Raw genomic sequence first — 21486 nt, forward strand, 5'->3', positions numbered from 1 at the left:
CTGTCCACATCTGTAATTGCATCAGGAGGATGCCGACAGGTCGAGACCATGGTGCCTGATTTAGGAATACAACTTGGAATCTTCTGTATTTTAGTTTTCTGCAGTAACTCTATGATCAACACCTGTTGCATCACTGTAGCTTTGACTGATGCAAGTGGGTAGAACTGTGGACGGAAAGCTGATATTGAGTAGAAAGAAAAGGATGAGAATGAAACTGTTCTTATACACGAGTGGTGAACGTAAAATACTGCATCCTCGCCTCTTCTTATACGTATTTGAGATGTGTATTGAGCCGCTTCTCATCAGTCTGAATGGGGAAGTAGTCTTTTAGCTCAACACATCTTTCTACACGGTTTCTTGAGAAAGCTGATCTGGAAGGCAGTGAGGACATCCACAAAGTGTACTGGTTTCTGCCGCTTTTGTTTGCAAATTATTCAGGCTAATCCGTGTCCTTATATTGTCATGTCCGTGTCGCTTATATTCTTCATTTTAGTACATGAAAAGGAAAAATCCTTTGAGGAGTTTCTCTATTTCCAGTTTGTAAATCCTCAAAGAAAGAAAACAATACAAATCTAAAAAAGTTGCCTGGGATTCCTTTTTTTAGTAATGCAGAAATAAAAACTGAGTAAAAACCCATCAACAATTGAAAAATACTGACTCACCGGGAGAGAAAAGCTGAAGCCAAACGCCTGGGAAACAGCTCCGAACGCGTTACTGCCGACTACTGCGATTGCACATTCTCGCAACATTTACCAAAAAAAGGATGTTGAAAAGATGCAACAGGAAACTGCCAGATGAGATAACTGAGGAGTCTTTATCACAGCAGACATGTCACAGTGGAGAGAGCCCAGGTGTTACTAATAACATTACCAACGGCTCGGTTGCGTTCCAACGTCGCTCTAAGCCAGCAGCTAAATGGAACTCAGCCATTTTTAATTCATTATTAATTTTAGGACACCTGTGCTCTTCCTACTGTGACATGTCAGCGTGGCTACAGACAAGTTGAGCTTCCACTTAAGGACTCCTGAGAGAGTAATGTTTTTTCCAATATAACTTGTTGTGTGTCCTCTCCAGGTAGCCAGTAGCACCACGCTGACCTGCTGCAGAATCGTGGAGGGTAATGTTTTATTCCACATTGTTGTTATATTCCAATAATATCTATCCTATGTTTCAAGACACTGCCCCCCTTCAGAATAACTCTAATCTATATTACTACACTCAGATATGAATGTTTTTTTGTTAAACAAATGAGGAAGCCCCGCAATAAAGCAGGGCATCAAAAAATTAGATAATACTCATAGTGTTCCTCTCCACGGAAATCTTTAGTAAAAGGCGAAAGATTTATGCGCTCTGAAGAGAAACTAGAGTGATACTGAAGGGGCGAGCGAGTGCCGGACCCCTTTCCTCGTCACACCTCCCTCTGTTACGTTTCACAAATAATAGTTTAGCTGTAAATAACAATAAAGTCGTGCAGGAAAATAAGACAACGTGTTTATATTGTCTAGTAACCGTATCGCAACGTTTCGAGTGAAATATAAGTGTAAATAGTTAAGCATAAAACGGAGACTGGCGCGCTATGCATTGTGGGAACATGGCGAACACGCCCCTACATTTGGAACATGTCTTTAGTTCAAGAATACATGTTTTTAATGGATGAAATTGTAATTTGGTGACGTTTGAACGAATTAGGGATGTGAAGCGTTTAGTTACACCTCAAGGTTTGCGCTACTTTCCCTCCACTTTTCGCTAAAACTGTGAACCAAAGATTAAATGTACCAAGAGAGTAATCGCCCTGGAGACACTTTAGTCCACTTCCATGTAAGGAAATACCACAACGTGACGGTGGAAGTCAGTGCTGCGTGCTAGCTAGCTCATTAGCTTACTGTTAGCCGCACAAGCAGGTACATTTGTTAGAGATCAGGAGGAACTGCGAGTTTACTGTTCACCAGCGGTGAACTCTCCATTCGTGTTCGTTTCTCGCCACACAGTAACGTTACCTACATCTTTAGTCTCGCAGGCTCGTCGTCGGCGCTCCTCCGCCAATGCAGTGATCGTGTTTGACTAACATCTGACCTGTGGTCGGTTTTAACTTCTTGCACCGCCAGACAACAGCAGATATCCGTCAGTGGTGTCTGCTCCACGGTCAGTTTCTAAAAGCGAGTGAACGCCGCCTTCTCACAGGAGGAAAACGATACAGGTCCTCTTACTGGTCTAACAGGTCATGTACGCCACCTCGCGGATGGGAGTGCGATTACTAATATTACTATAAAATAAACCACAATCATCATATTTTGACGTTAGGCATTACACACTAATTATCAGACTTCTGTTGAAGCTTGAACATACCACTATTTAACAAAGTGATTCATCTCTGAAGCGGGTTTATGACATACATACAAACACTTGATCTTATACTTAATTTAATATCTATTGCACTGTTGTTGATTGTCTCGCCTAATGTAATGCACCTTCCGCCAAGAAAAATATCCTTGTTCGTGTAAACATACCTGGCGAATAAATGGTTCTGACATCGACAGTAATTACTGCTGGAGCGGCTGGTCAGGCCGGTAGCTGCAAAATCTAGTAAAAGTGGCCTCGAGAAAGTTTGAAAAATTACGAGGAAATTCACAAACACAATAAAACCACATTAAAAGAGCACAACGGTTATCTTAAATAAACCCTCACCAACAGTCACACAGGATATTAGCTTTATGGCACAAACGGCTTTGACAGTCAATAAATAATGAATTGTGTGCTTAACACTATTTACTGCAAGGCTGTTGAGTTGCAAGGGATATTCTGTTATGTTGACCATTTACAGGCTGAATCCTCAAATAACAGTTACCACATTCAAGTTTCAGAAGAAATTCGACAAAGAGGCAAGACTTTTAACAAAATGTTTGTTTATTTACTTTTTTCAGTTTTTTTATCCAGGACAACTCATTCAAGGATAATCAAGGAGAAATAAGGACTAATGTTTTTTTATTAGAATTTTTTTTTGTGTTTTTACATTTTGTCAGAGATGGTGAATTTGAAAATAATTGGTCAAAGTAAAACAAAAAAATAATAAATGAATATATAACAACAATACATTAATAATTAATTCAATACAATGAAGTGTGGCATCAACGATAGAATAACAATGGCCCAGAAAACGTAGGGTTTTTATTGTTTTCACTGCTTCTTCTGTGGTACTGTAATAATCACCAGCACTAACTTAACTCAATCAACAACAGTAGAGGAAGAAATGGAGTGCGCTCACAAAGTTCTGCACCCCGGCCTCCCAAAGAGGAAACACTTTTTTATTTAAATAATATTTTATCAAAGCTTCTGTTTTCATTTTTTTTTCAACTTCATAAAACATTTCTAAAACGTATTTGTCTTCGTTAAACTTTTCTCTCTTTTTTTGCATTTTGATTATTTTCCTTTTCAGAGATTTTAAAAGTTTTTTGTCTCCATTTTACCACAATGTGTCCGTTTTTGCAAGTGTGGTTGCCTATATGTTTTTGAGCATATGTGTATCTGTACCTGTGTGTGTTAATGTGTCCTTTGATGAGGCTTGTTGGAACAACTTTAAGTTGTGTGTAAGCTCATGTGAATACAAAGCCTGCACAGATGAAGATGGGTGTGTATCTTATGTCCTTTCACTGAGTTACCTGCAGCGAAGACATTCCTTCTGAGAGGTTAAAGCTGGCTCAAGCAATGAGGTGTGTGGCATTTAGCTTGCTCTCTGTGTGTGTGTGTGTGTGTGTGTGTGTGTGTGTGTGTGTGTGTGTGTGTGTGTGTGTGCGCGTGCTTGCTTATTAATGAGTGTGTTGAACTAGTATGTGCATGAGGATGAGCAGACTAAGTGAAGTGGGCGTCTCTCAGTGCCTACATAGGTGTTAATGTACGTACGTGTGTGCGTGCTCATACTGTGTGGATTTTATGTACTTGCAGGTGAGCCAAGAACAATTCCTCATTTGTTTGTACACTCCATGTAAAGCTTATTATGAGTCTGTATGCCCACTGAATGATATGAGAGAGGACATATGTCGGTGTGTGTGTCTGTGTGTCTGTGTGTGTAATAGAAGGCACAGAGGGTGGTGTGGGAGGCTCAGTCTCTCAGGTCCATGCTGGAGCCGAACAGGGCCACCAGCTGCTCCTCATAGTGGGTGATGTTCCTCTTCATGATCTCCTTGCAGGAACCCAGGAGGCGCTCAAATGCCTGAATGTCTATTACTGCGCAGAGAGAGAAAGAGAGAAGAGAGCGTCAGGTGTGTCTGTGTGGAGTCATCTTAGTTGCCAAAACACAGCCTAGTCCTTACAGAGCATCCACTGGACAGCACACCAAAAAAATACATCTAAACCCTGGTGTCTTTCGAGGTCAAATCCTCAAACATTAACTTAAGCAGATGGTTTAAATCTGTGCTTTGACATGTGTCAGATACAGGTAGAGACACATTGCTGGTCCCATCTTAAATGTCCTCACAGGAGCTCAGAGAACCCTTGAAGTCTTGCTCATCTTCTACATCTGTAACAGAACAGGCAGAACGATAGGAGTACAACAGACGGTATACATTATATCTGAACAACTGTTGGATGGGAGGCTGTTATACTGTTAGTACAGTAAACAGAAGCTACGCTGAACAGGACAGACAGGACGGTGAGTGTACTGACAGGAAGAGCGTGGGGAGAAAATGGGGGCGCAAATAAAGGGAGACTGACACATAGAAAACCTGTGTGAATAGACAAATAAAGCGGTGCAATTAGCATGAAGAATATGTATTCTTTGTATTTTATGCCTAGGTTTATTGTTATGCACCCTTTCACTGATTCAAATTCCTCGTATGTTCAACGTACCTGACAAACACTTCTGATTCAGAGATTCTGATTTCACAAGGGAGGGAATAGAACTGACAGAGAAACTCAGCTTAACAAATCCTGTGTTCATTTTTCAAAAGTGAAGAGCTGCTCATCCACTGGAGAGCCTGAAGTAGTGCATCTACTTTAAAGGGCTGGACAATTACTGAACAGCCTTTAATCAACAAAAAAATACAAGGTGTTGACGAGCCAAACAACAACTGGGAATTCATCAAAAACTAAAATGCCACTTGATATCTCATGACAAACTGCTTGTAACAGTGCAATTAGCAGGACAGACATTGTTGGGACGTTGAGTGGTTTACATTTATGCTTATTAAATGAAAATGTCATTTGATTATAATCCCATAAAGTGATTTTTAGATGAAGTTCCCTCGTATTAATGGAAATCTAACATTGAAACAAAGCTTCTTTAAAACACACATCTGACTCCACCATCATTAGCAAGGATGCTGACAAATGTGTTAAACGAGTGTGTCGGAGTGTATTTCGTCTTACCCACACACTTGACACTGCCCACTGCGTAGGCTGAGGCGGCCCGGGGCTTGTTAGTGACCAAGGCCAGCTCCCCAAAGTACTGACCCCTGCTACAGCGCGTTATCTCCACCTCCGCATTGTCTGCATGGTCCGCCTTCGTCTGCAGGGAAGAGAGGAGAGGATTAACGGTTAGGAACCACTGAGCACCTCTTTTTCTTTTTCTCCCCCCACCTCCCAACCAGCGTCTGAGCAGACCCTTCTCATTCCCGCTGTTGTCAGGCAAAACCAGGAAGCACTTTTGTACTCGGGTGGTCTCTACTGGGGAGTGTGGGGTGTCAGAATGCTCTGCACGGAAATCTTTGTAGAATATTTATCAGCCTAAGAGTGGCTGAATCTTTTCTTCCTTTTGTACTTTTTTCCCCCAACCAATTATTTACAGCTGAAGCAATGCTGCTGCCAATATGTACAGTAGAACGGGTAGAGGGACATGTATTCGACAGGAAGGTTTGAGGGATACACGGTGAAATAAATTCACCCTGTGGTGAAATAGAGAAATGAAGGTGAGGAGCAGCTTACTTTACTCTTCATCATGATCTTGACCTCCCCAGATTCTACTATATAGAAGCAATCAGCCTTGTCTCCCTGAGGAGAAAGAAAGAAGGGTATAAATACATGTAAAGGTAGTTATGTACTGTATTTGTATGTTGAAATCTTTAACATTTTATTGCTGTATAAAACCACATCAGTTTTTTTCCAGTGTCATACCTGTGTGATGATGCGCTCACCCTCTGGGAACTGCTTCGATCCTAAAACATCCACAATCTTCATCCTCTCGTTTGCCTGCAGCAAATAAATACGCGGGAAGACAGGAAGGTTGAGGGGAGAAAAATAATACGATAAATGTAAGACGCAGAGAGAAGTGTTTCATTGACTATGCAGGCAGAGAACAGCCATGTAAACTCCTCTTCAGACTTCCCTCCCTCAATGTCTTTCTCGTCTTTTTTTTTTTTTTAAAGGGTCTCTGCCCGTTCATCAAGCACAGTGTTGTAGAAGGTTCATGTGTGCCTAAGAAAGAACATTTTACAGCCGTCATCTGAACTAAACATACAGAATGTTACTGAGTGTAGAACAGAGCTTCTTCCTTCATAAACTGGCTGGTATTTCGCCGTTAGCTAGATGTCTGGCTTCACATGTGATGCGATTGAATAAACAAATACTGTGTAGTGGGACTCTGAAAAAGAGCCTGTGACGGAGAGGGGAAGGGGGGAGGGACCAAAACAACTGGAGCCAGTGAGAGGATTTCTTTCCAACGAGCTCACAACCACTAAACTCACCTCCAGGGATTTGAGTAAGGGCACGGACTCAATGAAAGTCTCGTACACCCTCCTCTTCTTTGCGTTGTTCTTCACAATGAGTCTACGAAACGTGGCACGGTCCTAGGGAGAACAAACACGAGTAAACAAACACCTCCTAAAAGATAGATCCTCTCCGACTGTGGGAGGACTCCTGGTCGTCCTGTGCTCGGCCACCAGGAGGCGCTGCAGCAGCACGAACCATCGGAGCAGAATCGGACTCCATTCAGATAACAGGACTCCATTCTTAAGGCGTCTGAGCAGCTCAATGAGCTGTAGTTGGTAACTGTACCCAACTTGCTTACAATGCAACCCTAAAGAGAACACTCCCGGGAGAAACTATTCAAAACAGAGATTTTTAGAGTCACAAAAAGGTCAGAGATGGAAATGCCACTGAATTTATCTGGTTAGCAAATTGGATAATTTATGATTTACAAATAATAATAATAACAACAACAATAAAAAAATCCAGGTATTTAGACAGTCTACTCAGACAGAAATGTGTGTTTTACATTGGGGCATTCTGACAGTATTTTACAGTCATCAAGTGTCACATTGCATCTCGATCTACAAATGCTGTCCACATGTGCGTTGGTCTGCGTTCTTACCAGTCCCCATAGCGCCCCCTCCTCGGTGGCGACGATGGTGGCGGCGCGTGGCGTGTTGTACATGAGTGCCAGTTCCCCGAAGCTGCCCTTATTGTTATACTGACCCACCGTGGCTCCCATTACCATTATGTCATAAATCCCCCTGGAGACAGAGAGGCAGAGAGTTAGGGACAAACAATGAGACAAACAAAAAAAACAGCAAATGGGGGAATCCAAAAGAGACAAAAATCCAAAAGGGAACACGGAAAAAACTAGAACTAGAATGAATTAGATTCATGCGATTGAGCCAAAAGAGGTGATCAGTGTTTTGTTTATCGACCTACTGACTGGTTTAAATAGACATCTAATTACAGCTTATCTGTGGCCTCTGGGCAGGACCCTGTGTTAGTTTGGCAGACAGGGTGAGCAAATCGTTGACTGTGTTTTTGTCGGTGCACTCGTGTGTAATTGTGTGCATGTTTCTATTACAGTGGATTCATACGTTTGCAAATTGTGACAACAGGTGTGGCTGAGAGCAGTAAACACTGTTGGACATCTGCATTTACAGCATCAAAATGTGTTTGTCATCATGGTCGTGTACGTTTCTGATCGATGGTAATACTCCAGCAGAGCGGCTCGCTCCCTCTCTCTGTGTACGAGGATTAAACCTGGGGAAGGTAATTTGCAGCGTTGTTGCTCAGAGGGATTAACCAGTCATTTTGTAAGATAGCCTGTCCTCCCAGTTGCTGCGTAGAGGGGCTAAAACCCTCGTCGCTGGTGTATTAGTATTAACTTAGTTTGACTGGATTACCATGACAATGGCGACAATGACCACTTGTGATGTCGGCTACCTGAGCACGGTTAAGACACCGCATAAAATCCTTTATTGAAAAGGGACGAAGTCGGTGTGACAGCTGTGAATATTAATACATGATGCACAACAAGTATGAGTGAGTGATTTCCAGTTTCAGAACATGATTGTTCGGGTTCGTGAAGGGTGATTCTGACCACAAGGCAGCACACAGGACAGCTAGATGACTGGAGGGGACAGATACACTTTCAATCTCCTTTTCAGCCTCATAAAATCGTTAGCAGGTATAATTTTTGAGTTGGCCGACAGCAGACAGCCCTGTTTAAGTTGATTGCAATGGTTACGATACGTTAAGAGAAATGCTGAGGAGGTGTACAAGTATGATTAAATTCCATAATACAAAAAGGAAAACATTTAAAACAATGTGTTACTCTGTCCTGTTTTCTTTCCTGCTTTTCTTTCTCGTCTCTGTGTGTGTCCATGCTCACACCACACCCTGCTGGTGACATTAGCTACCACCTACGCTTTTTACAGGCCAGGGAAAATCCCTGGATAGTATATGACCAGGCAGGCGCGCTGCTCCTAAAGGTCATCGGACAGCTCGTGTACAGGGAGCAAGCTGCGAGAACGTGTGTGCAGATTGAATGATAGCACACAACAAGTGGAACTAAACCACTGTGCTGAACTGATATGCGCCATGCCAGGAATAAAAAAGGAGGCCAGGGTGGGATAAACAATGACTAGCCAAAACAGAGATTAAAAATGGCCGTCTTGAGGTCCTTTTCTAGGGGGAAAAAGCTAATTGGGTGAGTAAAGTAATGTACGTGGCTGTAGCTGGTGAACAAAGACATGTTAATTCCTCTCAGTGAAGTTTCAGGGATCATTAGTGAGGCTTATCAAAAGTTGCCTCCATTATCTAAATACTATAAATTTAACATTCAAATCTACAATGTTTTCATTTCTTTCTTTTTACAAACAAGGACAGTATAACAAGGAGACCAATACTAAATGATCCTGCAACTAAACATTGTATTCCAGCCCGGGCTACCAAACCTGTCCTGTAAAAGGACTGCGTACACAGCAACAGTTTACATTAGCAACACGGCAGGGAAAGTACACACCGCCTTCATAGGTACTGTATACATGGGCGCACCATCATGATCATAAACGGTGGAGCTTTGACAAAGCAAACTGTAAAGACCAGCAGAATGTTGCAGATATTTAAGTGGTCCACGCAATCATTTAATGCATTCAAATACAAATTAAAATGTTTTAGAAACATATACTTTTAAAATTGTTCCTTTTTAATACTGTCAGATTCAAAAGTATGGTATTTTTTTAGGCTACAATTGATGGTGTCTGTTATTTTTACTTCTGTGTATAATTTATACAGGGTTTTACATAATACGAGCGGTTACATTTTGCCTAGTCTTTCAGTGTAACAAATAAATAGATACGTGTCAAACACACAAAACGCGCAGGCATCATCCTCTCCTTCGTCTGCCGTTTTTGCAGTAACTGTCGAGCCTTTCTGTCATCCAAGCTTGCGAAGACAAATGGGCAGCGCTTGAATGATCAAATTGACCCAGCACGAGTGTCGACTCATACCTCTCTATGACGTAGAAGTTGTCCCCATCGTCGCCCTGGTCAATGACGTGCTCGAGGGGCTGAACCCGTAACTCAAACATGGCGTCCAGCACCTCCGAGAATTGCTCCTGGATGGGGGTAAAGGGGAAGGACATCAAACACAAATGACACGAGGAAAGAAGGAGCAACAGTTGAAGTGTGTGTCTGGAGTTCAACTAGCAGCTCAAAATGGCCTCCAGCTCATGCGAGTGCTGCTCCCAAGCGAGATGAAAGTTAAATTATCCCCGAAGGGAAAGTACACAAGAGAAAGAAGATTGGACAACTTCTTCATGTTGTGCACATGTTTTACCAGGATATGCAATGTCAGTAAAATATTGTTGTCACTGGGGTTTAAATGCATCATAATGACATAGATTTATCAGAGCAGATGCCAAGTGCTACATGGTTCACAATGGAAACGGAAATAGGTTTAAAATTAATTTAAGCCAAAACAAACGTGGACAAATCAGACATATGATTTTTGGAATTGCTTTTTGCAAAACAGGCCAGACAATCCATGACAAAATATAGTAGCGTTTAAGCCCAGTGGTTTTGTAACAGACCAAAAAACGAGCACACAATAAGAATATAGTAATATAGTAACATGGGCTTCTATGACTTTAGATTTCCAGGCAATAAGACGAGCAGAGTGGAGATTGTACTGGGCCATGTACTTCTTTGTCCCTTTTCTCGACTGTTCATTTGGTAAACTGTGTTTTTGTAACGATTTATCATCTCACCTGCCCTGAGAGCAGATGATTTCAAGTGGGGATCCTGAGGAGAGTAATGTGATGTTGTACCCTGAGTGACCAGGAGGGAAACCCCTGCACTTTGTAAGTAGATCCAATGCAACGCGTCTGCTATTAATACTGCTTTTATTAAACATGGACGCTTTCCTTGCAGCCAAAGTGCCAAAATATATGAAGCACCTACTGTATAATGTAGTCTATTAAATCAGTGCCCAAAAGGAAACTTAAAAGTATATATTGTAGGATGGAGCCAGGCATTGCATTTAATCAATCTATCCATCTACACATACACACATTGTATATATCACAACAGGGTTACCGCACTCCATTGTATAGTATACATTATCAAATAGGTATATATATTTCTCTGGTCACTCAGCAAAAGTTTAATAAATGTGTTGATGTGACTTTTATATTTAAGGATCTTTATTGAGGTGACTAATTAAAAAGGGGGAAACCTGAATAAATGAGTGGAAACCTTAAAAAAAAAAAAAAATGCAGATTCTGTCATACATGACACAAGCCGTCACTGAAGCTGTGAGCTAATAATGCGTTAGCGTGATTACATGTTTCTTTGTGTGTGTGTGTGTGTGTGTGTGTGTGTGTGTGTGTGTGTGTGTGTGTGTGTGTGTGTGTGTGTGTGTGTGTGTGTGTGTGTGTGAGTCAGTGAGTTACCTGTTCTAGTGTTTTAAACAGTAGGATGTCTCGGCAGGACTCTTGCAGTCTGCAGCGCTGTAAATCTGTTTTTGGGTGAACCACCCTGGGCTCCGTGTCCTCGTCCTCGTCGTCTGGGTTGAATGCCTCCGCACACACTGGAGGGAGAACATGTGAACACACTTTACACATTGCACTGACATGTCCTGTTTGATTACACTGAAACTAGACTGAGCAAACATACACTACCACTATATTTGTGGTTAGGGAAACAAGTAGTACACCGTGCCGTGACTTGTGTCATTAAAGCAGTGACCCACACTTATTGTGATTCTCCACTGATCTAAATACAATGTCTGCAAATTCCACGCAGATGTCCATCATTCTCGCAAAACGACTTTAAAGCATGGAGATGCAGTTTGAAATGTCAGTCATATCATATTTTGATGGAAGGTGGACAGATTGCACGGGCGGACACGGACACACACGAAGATATTGTATCACACGAAATGAGGCGTTGGCCTCCAGGAGAAGGGGGGAGAGAACATCATTACTGCAGGACACAGAGGGAGCCCAAAAGTAAGGGAAATGACACCCACAGCGACATGCTTCATCACAATGGCTGACAAACACTGACAAGGTCATTTCAAATTGTCACTATGTATCCTTGCATCTCCCAACTGTGCAGTGACACACTCCACTTCTCGCATGACATTGAGCACAAAACACCTGGAAGTCTGTGCGAGTGTTTGTTAACCGTGAGAGTAACGTCTTATCTCCCAGCATTCATACCAGTCATGTTTGGAGCAGTGTGGCCTCTGGAGCTACAACACGCCAACTCCTTTAGTTCTGCTTGATCGAGCAGGTAAATACAATGGAGCAAATAAAAAGCTGTTCAAATTTGAGCCTCCGTGCTCCACAGACCAGAATGTGATGCAGTTAATTAAGCGTGAGAACATTATCTGAACCAAGGACAAGATACGCCCCCAAAACACAAGGCTCTTATGAGGACGCAGATGTTAGCATAAATAATCAGCTTTGTGTGTTCTTCGTGAATGTCATTAAAATATGATAAGGCGGAGAGTGCCATCATGCTTAGCTTAAGTTGCAGGAATCCAATGTTTTGTGTTTTGTTTCCGCCAAGCTGCCAACACCTCCATCTATCCCTGGCAGGACGACAGGACACCAAAACACCTGCCAATATATGCACTTCTTGTGAGTCTGCGTGTGTTTTGTTTACACGTTCACTTGTAGCAGGGCAGTGTGATTGAATCAAAGTCAAAATATTCAATCAAGTCGTCATTTGCACCCTGTTTTGTTTTTTTAGGCCAAAGAAAATAAACTGTAGTTGTGACTGTGGCCATACATTTCTTATGTGAGAAAACCCTGATTCCCAAAAACGTTGATGCCGTCCGCCTGCCTGAATTTAGAGTGCGTGTCTCTGTGTGATTTGGGATGAGGATTGTAAAAACGGATCACTTTCTGAAGCCACATCACAAGTTTAGCTGAACACAACATTCAGATAACTATTTAAAAGACCTGGACATATTTTAGCCACCATCCAGTGTAATGTTGACAACATCGTAAGCCGTAGAGACGTCAATGACAGGTCAGGATCTCACATTTTCCACTGGGACGCAACTCTATGAATTTGAATGACCTCCAGCCTGCCTTCCAGTTGTTTTTTCTACAACTCTTTAGAGTTATTCTGTGGATACACATTTCTCTACCCTGAATGACCAAGGAAAGGTATATTGCTGAATATATTTGGGATCACTGGGTAAGGAATAACTGAACTTTAAAATAAAATTGATGCGATATTAGAGATAAACCTTCTATGATGAAATATCAGGTTCAAATAGAAATAAGCAGATTTAATGATCGTAATGAATCAAGTAAACAACTGCACTTTGGAAGACCTACATACATGCTGGTTGGGTTTAGAGTTCACTCTGCCTCTGATAGATAGATAACACTGAAAATGTTTCTCTAGTTCCACTCTACTGTACATTTAGTAACCAGAAAAACAGAAACACCTGGATAATGTAATTTAATACAATAACTAGCGCTACATTAACCATTATCCCGCTTTATAGAGAAGCTTAACAACCAGCAGAGGTGTAACCTCTCAACTGGCTGTGGTGCTTTACAGGTGTGTACTCACCAAGAGTGATGCTGGCCGTGATGAACGGCGAAACAGGTCTGATCCTTTCAAACAGAGAGGGCAATGAAACCGTGCTTATCAGCAGAGTGTCAAGTTGCTCTTTAAAACCTCAGTTTGAAAGTAAAGAAACGCCTTAAAACGTAATGTGATCCAGTATCGTACCACTACAGACTTGTTGAATAAACACTTCTCAGACAGTGCCAAAGCAAATTACAATGATCCGATTTACAAAACTTGTTGTCTTGGATTGCATTACAATGTGCGAGGACCTCTTTGTTTCCGTGCATCATTGTGACATCCAGTCCTGCGCATTTTACGGAAAAAAACAACCCAAGTTAAATTCTCTTGTCTTCATGACAAAAGGAATAGTTAAATGTGTTGCCACAAGAAAACACCAAACACCTGCAAAACCTACTTTGTCCGACTTGCAAACTGAAAAAGGACCTTTGAAGTAACATCTCTGGGAATCATGATGAGCCCCACATTTACGCTGTATCTTTGTTGTAGTTGTCATGAAAAGGATCAGTATGTCTTACAACATTACCAATACAAAGAAGGTGTACTTGTACCACACAACATTTCTGCCAACAAAGACACTTCAAACCACTTTGTTAACCATATCGTAAAAACAAGGATCTCTATACAAACCGTACAACAAAGTTGATAACGTGTAAATATTAACACCACGTACTCCTTTATGACACCACGGTATAGATAGTAGGGTCAACAGGGACAGCAGGACAGAAGTAAAGATAAACATCAGCAGACACACCCAGCGCCTAATCAAAGTGCAGTGCTCTGTGACGACTGACGACATTCAATTACTCATGTGTAAACACCAGACGGGTACGGAGAAGCGTGAGAAAACAAAAAACCCCGTACACACAAGACAACAGATGCCGAAAGAGAAACGGAGAGAACGCGGTCACACGGGATCCCAAACACTGTGTTTTATATCCAGGACATTTGCGAATACACTCATTATCAAAAACATCAACAACTGAGACGCACAAATCAGTGAGTCTGCCGCTCGGCCTCAACATGCATGACACGCACAATAACGCAGACACTGAGCCACCTTGGCAGTGATGTATGCAGAGTTGTCCCTGGTGTGGATTACACTTAGGGGACATGACGTCAAACATATGCATATACACAGACATGCTGGCGCTGGCACACGCACACACACACACACACACACACACACACACACACACACACACACACACACACACACACACACACACACACACACACACACACACACACACACACACACACACACACACACACACACACACACACACACACACCTTACCTGACACTCTCCTGCTGAATCTGCTGGGTGGTGGAGCTATGAAGAGAAAGAGAGAAACAAAAAGGTGAAATTAACATAATTGTTTTTACATAATGACATTTAATACGATTTTGTGATTGCTTTGAAATCCGCATTGCTATTATCTACGCTTAACAGCCGGTGTTCATAACAATAATTGTAGCGAAGAAGATTTTTCTATTTATTTTTTTAAAAGGAAAAAAGGGTGTCAGAGTGACAGCCAGCATTGCAGAGAGAAACGATACAGACAGTCAAACAAGATATATGCAACACGAGGTGAGGAGATAAAAAGTAGCACATGCTAAAAGATGTAGGCAGATGTGAAGAAAAACTAAAAACGGAGACAGAGTGCAATCACTGGGCGAGAAAACATGAGTCAAGAGAGAAATTGAGAAAGAAAAAGAGTATTTTCAGGAATTGCATATTTGCATATTTTCTTCACACACACACACAAATGCTGCTGTGAGCAGCGGCTCCAGCCTCCAGCGTGACACTCTGACAAATGGCAGCATCATGTTTTTCATTACTGCAAAGTGAAAAACTAATAAAACTAAATCATGATCAAACTCAGCAATAATCTCACAATGATTGCCTGAAGCCAGACAGATATGACCAGATTAACAAATAACTTAATAATAGAGCCCTCATAGCTATTGGGTAGATGAGTGAAATATTGATAATAAATCATGTATTAGGAGAAAGAAACGATGAAAAGGGTATTGGCAGTTATGTTGGTATCTGTTACACCATGTCCTAAACGCGCCCATTAAATACAATAAATTAGTCTTTTTGAACCAGCAATATTTCTTTCCAAAAATATGTAGGTGCTAAATCATAATTTTTTTAAATATTTAATCCTAGCGACTGTGTTTATTACAAATGGTGAAAGAGATTCACGGTTTGGTTATGTTTTGACGAGACAAGCGAACCTCAAGCTGTTGCAATGCACATGTTTGGATGCTCAGATGCTGTTGGGACATTCCTGAGCCTCCAGGATGGCGCATCTGATGTCTCTCTGCTCTAAAATGACGCGCTCAAGGACTCCAAACAGCAGGTACGGTACCTGCCCTACAGAAGTGTTTCCTTAAGCAGGAAGCTGTTGAGGAGCTGACCCCAATCTCTGACCCCCTGTAGATCTCTGTATTACTAATATATTTGCCCTGCTATATGCTCTTTCAGACCTTGCATCTAGGTCAGACCCTGTAATTGTAAAATTAAATGTCTTCCTGACAAAAGACCATAGCCAATCACACGCTTTAGCAACAATACACAAACATTGTGCCAATTCATGTTGATTCACATTAGCACTCAGGTATTATTTAATCTAATCTATTTAAATTTACCCTAGAGAACGCCACGTGCCTATTACATTAATCCAGAGCATCACATACACAAATGTGACATCTACATATGATATTAGCCGAGGAAGAACAGCATATAGCCTACATTTATCATCCTGTTGAGAGTGACGGTCTGTGGAAATATGTAGCATCCATTCCATACAGGTATCAGGATATTAAGGTGATCAGCCTAAACTAAATATACTCCTAACAATAACAATTAAAAAAATACCACTAACCAATGCAAACAAATGTTTTTGGGGTTTCTATTTTTTAGTTTAGTGTGTACCAGTCATATGGGGTTAAAAAGTATAGTTCCTTTTATCCATTTTCTGCTTCTTATCCAGACAAATGCCATCGCTGGTTTTGGACTCACTTTGTTTTGGCAGGCTCTGCCCAACTGAGTTTGATGAGTAAAGGCCTCTTGGGCAGGGGATGGAAGATCGTGGGGCGAGGGGAGTCTCGCCCATCTTGGCTGATTTAAAAAGGGCAGTTTGCTAGTAAATGACCAACGGTGGTAGGCATGTAAAAGCACACATTATACACAAGTTTAATCTTAATTCAAATTAATAGAATACAATGGCTTTAATGTCTATGTCAGCAATCATGTCACATACCGACAATTGGTTTTCTCAAAAAAAGAAAAGGTGGAGCTCTCATTCCGTGATAAAGCATCCATGTATAATTTTGCTTGAAAGGCAATGACATAACCTTTTTTGAACAAATGTTCCTTACAACATCAAACCAAACACAGGAAGAAAAAAAAAACCATCCTGTGCAAGGCGGAGGATGCTTCCTGGAAATGTCTAAACAGAAGTTGTAATCAACTTTAATTTCTGATCACGATTTCAGTGCTGTGCACTTGACAGTATTCATCAGAGTAGAGGCAGTCTGGAAGGACACTGCTGGATATGAATATGCATCAGGGATAGCGCAGTCAACGCAGTGTTTGTCTGCATTCGGTGTTTAAGTATTCCGGCCTTGGGCAGCGCTTAGGTGCGTCTATAAAAAGTATCCTGATTTTCTGAAGTTGAACAGGGCTGATGTACGCGCAAAGGGAGTGAGGTCAGGGTCTTAACACCTGCTTTCTAACGCTGGGCTGTTACTAGCCGGCACGGTCAGAGCTAGTCCAAAATCGCGTGCGCACACGCACACTATCTCATTACCATCCTGTCAGAGCCCATTAGATCTAGACTGCGAAGACGGGAGCCTGGGGGAAACTCACACATAGACACAACTTTCCCCTGGTCACCTGGGGAGTTTAACGCTCCGCTCCCCGTGGAGATCACGCTTTGAATTACTCAACACAGATCAAGCAACAGGACGATCTCGACTACAGCTGCAAGGGATTTTGTTTTACTGTTCTTTTAAAAAGGACTTACTCAAGGCCAGCGCACCTTCGGACTATTAACTGATCACAGCAAAGAACAACTATGTGTGACCATTAAACAAGCTGTTAAATGGCTCTGAACATAACAGCAGCATGTAATTTCTTGGTTTCTCACAAGACTGGATAGTTGGTGTTATTGAACGTCAGTTGAAACAGGGGGATGCATTGTAATTCTTTTAGCACTGGAGATCGGACGGTTGATATAAGTGTGTGTGTGGTGTTCTAGTGTCGCCAGCGGATATCAGGGCCAAGACTTCCTTTTCTGTGTGTAGAGATTATGAAATAAACCTTTTCTACTGAGTGAGTGAGCCAGTTTTGAATTAACAAAAGTTTAGAACTCTGCACATTATAAAATAGATGAATCAAATGAACACCCAAGTTACATTCTATGAAAAGTAGTCAGAAAAAGGGATATAATCCTTTTTTTTTTTTTTAATGAATCCTTTAGTTGGCTCAACTGTCTCTAATCACAAAGGCTCTGCTCTCCTATAAGTCTTTCAGAACAGTCCATTTATCAGCATCATGCAAATATGCATCTGTGAGGCAAGTCTCAGGACAGAACTTATAGACCTCTAATGTTAACAACTCAATTGATTTTTAAAGGATCGAAAGCCATCTCAAAACCATGTTTGGTTGCCTGCCAACGAGACTGGCAGACGAATCTACGAGCCACAGCCAAAATAGAGTGGCAACTGAGTCAATTCTTTGACTATTTTTCTCCCTTTATCTCTTGCTTTTACTTTAACCTCATCCAAGTACTTGCAGCGTATAGTCCACACCGTGGCAGTGCAACCAAGAAATGCCTCTACCTGTTACAACCACAAGGCAACCTTTTCCAACAGCAAGTTCCCATCACGAGCCGCTAAAACACAACACACGTATAAATGTTATTCTGCATCAGTGTGATTCTTCATGTGCATGTAGAAGATCACAGCTTCTTCTTCCTATTAACGTTTCAACGTGTCAACCCTGAAGCAGTACACAAGCAGAAGTAACGCACTCCAATGAGATCAACACTATTCTCAGTTTCTGTAGCACCCCTCCCCTCTGTCATTTATTGTATAGCTCGCCCCCTCAGTTGTCTCAAAAGGAACAGACCTTCCTCCCCCGTATTGCTCCCAAAGTTTCACGACTCCTCTCCCTGCCTCCATCTTCTCTTTTGCGTCTTCTTTAGAGTCTGGTTTCTTACTTTAGCTCCTTAACCTCCAGATATACATTGGCCCTTTGAAGATGGTTGTTAGGGGTTGCTAAAGAGGACCAATACAAAATGAGAGACTGTGGTATATGGCCTCTGCTCAATACATTTTTATGCACAATTAGCTCATCGTCATCATCATCATCTCAAGCACTTCCTAAACTGAACAGGCAGCCAGGGGGAGAATGAAGAGGTTTTAGTTTCACTTTTGTTAATTTGCAGGAATGTAGCACAACGTGAAAGTGACAGCAGTGCTCTAAAATAATTGTGATAAATAAATCATGATGTAAATATTGATCTACACAATCGTGATAACCATTTTGGCCGTTATCTTGCAGCCCTAAGTGAGGCTTCTTTCCAAATAGCAATCAAGTCAGCTATTTTTATACAGCTCTCCTCCTGTGTGTCATCTCATACTCTCTGCTCATGCCAGCCCAGCCGAGTGGTGCCAAAATATGAAACACCAGACTATTGTGTCTGATAAAAAATAATAGATTTACGGCGAGGCAAATGAGTCAGCTAGAGCCTCCGCTACCAAATCACAGCTTTGGACCCGACCCTGACCTTTTCCCTGGCACATATATAGAAGTAGAGTATGGACAGAACAAATAAAAGAAAGAGGAGCCAGGCTAGTTTCAACCACACACTAAATGTATTGCGTTTAACTTGATTTGACTTGAAAAAAAAAGAAGAAAAAAAAGCTAATGAATAAAGTTTACCGGAAATTTCAGTAATTGGTCTTAAAAAAATAATCCAGTAATAATATCCTTTAACATCACTGAACCTTCCACTCATTAGTCATCAGCTATCTATTCCCTGGTGCTCATTCTTCTCCATGACTCCCATTCTAAATTAAACCGCTCTTCCTCCGCTGAAAATTCACAGTATACATTCTTTCCCATGAACATTGATTCTTTTGACCTTAATGTATCCATTCCAACATCTTTCAGTTTCTGCTTCTCCTCCTGTGAGTTGCATTTTTGCTAGCAGGGGGAGAAAGTGACTAAAGCCAGTCAAGTATTGGTGGATGCACTACAATGCAAACAGTGTAGTTAGCAATGAAACAGATCCAAGTACGAGTGATCTGGTAGTTCAGAACTGGGAAGAAAATATGGGGCCTGTGGCGACCGAGGGGTGACGGCACCGAGCATGAACTCCACCGACCCGGTTTGCGGCTGGGCGTGGACTAGGGCTGCAACAACGAATCGATGAGCAAAAGTGTTGGCAACAAATTTCATTATCGATTCGTTGTGTCGCACGATTATTACGGCAGTCATAAAGTCGCGGAGAAAAGAAAAAAAAAGAGCGGCGCAGAGCCGCCAGCGTGTCTGACATTGGAGTGAGAGACTGAGAAACGCTGAAGTCGTGATCTCAGCAAAAATAGAACATTTTGGATGTGACGTGTCGAGTCTTGGCCAACCAGCGTTAAGCGTCTACAGCGGCTTCATTTCCCTCAAACTTGTTTTTAATGGAAGCTAGTCAGCTTGCTATCACGTTAGCTAACGTGTTTGGGTTGTGTATTGTCGTTAAAAACCGTAACGTGGTGAAACATGCCGTAACCCCCCGGTCTGGTTCAGTTCACGCTGTCACTCGTTAACGTTAAATCGGCACACCGGTGGATCTGGCTGCAGGTTGTTTTTTTACTCAAAGTAGACTGAATCAAATCACGTCGTTGGGCTTAGTCAACAACGTCATTTCGTGGTCGTAAGAGGCCCAGAATGAAATAGTTTAAGGAAGAGGACTCTATATGCAGCGCAGCTTGATGCAGAGCTGGGCCTGGAGGTTTCGGTCCAGACAGACGTGAGAGGAGCAGTACAGCTTCCTACTGTCCCAGTGTTTCATACATATTGATAAAGCAGGGTATGCTAAAGCAGCCTCTACTCCAAGGAGATCAATTACAGTAAAAAGGCAGATGTAAAGCATACATGTGTATGTTTTTAGTGTTAGTCCATTTTAATCTAATTTGTTTAATTAACAGCTCGGGGATGTTCAAGGAGCAACCTGTTTGTGCTTTCTGAACATGTTTTGCACTGTGAATTTGCACTGTCACTTCTGTTTTTGAACAAAGGATTGGAAAGGAATGTTTTTTTGCTTTTTTTATCCGATTAATCAGAAAAATAATCAACCGATTAATCGATTATTAAAATAATAGTTAGTTGCAGCCCTAGCGTGGACTTTGCTGCGTGTGGGCCTTTGCTGCGTGTCATTCCCCGTCTCTGTGATCACTGATAATTAACTAATCTCTCTAAAGCAGAACATGTATTTGTTACACATCTATGATATTATATAAAAATAAATGTATCCCTTATATTTAGAAAATGGCTAGCATTTACTAGAGTATACATAACCAGTGTAAAATGTGTGATAACTGGAATGAAACATGCAACAACACCGGGGCACTTTAAAGAGGTTTCCACAGGTGTTATCATGATTTCTATGAATGATCGTTTCATTCTCTCCTAATTCCACTAATTTGTTTTCTTCAACACAATCCCCTTTCCCTCTAAAACTAACTACCTGCAACATAACCACCGACCAGGAGGACACATTCCCAACTGCCTAAAATGATTTGCTATGATCCACGTCAAACTCATGAACAGGGTCAGATCGCTGCAGGCACCGCAGCAAAGAGTCACAGAGACCAACAAAAATGCAGAATTGAAGAACACACAGACCCAAACAAAGCAGGAGGCCCTGATTTGTTATGTGGTGTGTGAAATTTGTTTAAAATAATGGTCTAATAGACCGTAGTTAATCCGTATCATTTAATACTCTTTATATTGTTTAGTACACTACATTACAGTCGAAGTATACAGTGGTTGTGGGGGGCTATTCTTAACTTGGTTCCACATTTTACAAATGTGAAACTAGTGAATCACTTCAATCACATTATCTCCACGTTTGTGTCTAAATAAATACAAAATCAAGAAAAGTGAATAAAC

General features: G+C 41.6%; 1 protein-coding gene across 1 annotated transcript in view; it reads right to left on the reverse strand.

Moving 5' to 3' along the window:
- Nucleotides 1–2892: 2892 nt before the first annotated feature.
- The window catches only part of prkar2aa (protein kinase, cAMP-dependent, regulatory, type II, alpha A), a 39515-nt gene continuing 20921 nt past the window's right edge, over nucleotides 2893–21486 (reverse strand). The window contains exons 3-11 of the mRNA XM_079226308.1: nucleotides 14602–14637; nucleotides 11141–11277; nucleotides 9699–9805; nucleotides 7301–7442; nucleotides 6675–6776; nucleotides 6106–6180; nucleotides 5917–5982; nucleotides 5362–5500; nucleotides 2893–4221 (exon numbers count right to left, since the gene is read on the reverse strand). Of these exons, the coding sequence (XP_079082434.1) occupies nucleotides 4097–4221; nucleotides 5362–5500; nucleotides 5917–5982; nucleotides 6106–6180; nucleotides 6675–6776; nucleotides 7301–7442; nucleotides 9699–9805; nucleotides 11141–11277; nucleotides 14602–14637 (929 nt within the window). The 3' untranslated portion in view covers nucleotides 2893–4096. The remainder of the gene's footprint in view (nucleotides 4222–5361; nucleotides 5501–5916; nucleotides 5983–6105; nucleotides 6181–6674; nucleotides 6777–7300; nucleotides 7443–9698; nucleotides 9806–11140; nucleotides 11278–14601; nucleotides 14638–21486) is intronic.

This window comes from Taurulus bubalis (genome assembly GCF_910589615.1).
Source record: "Taurulus bubalis genome assembly, chromosome: 11".
NCBI classification, from domain to species: Eukaryota; Metazoa; Chordata; class Actinopteri; order Perciformes; family Cottidae; genus Taurulus; species Taurulus bubalis.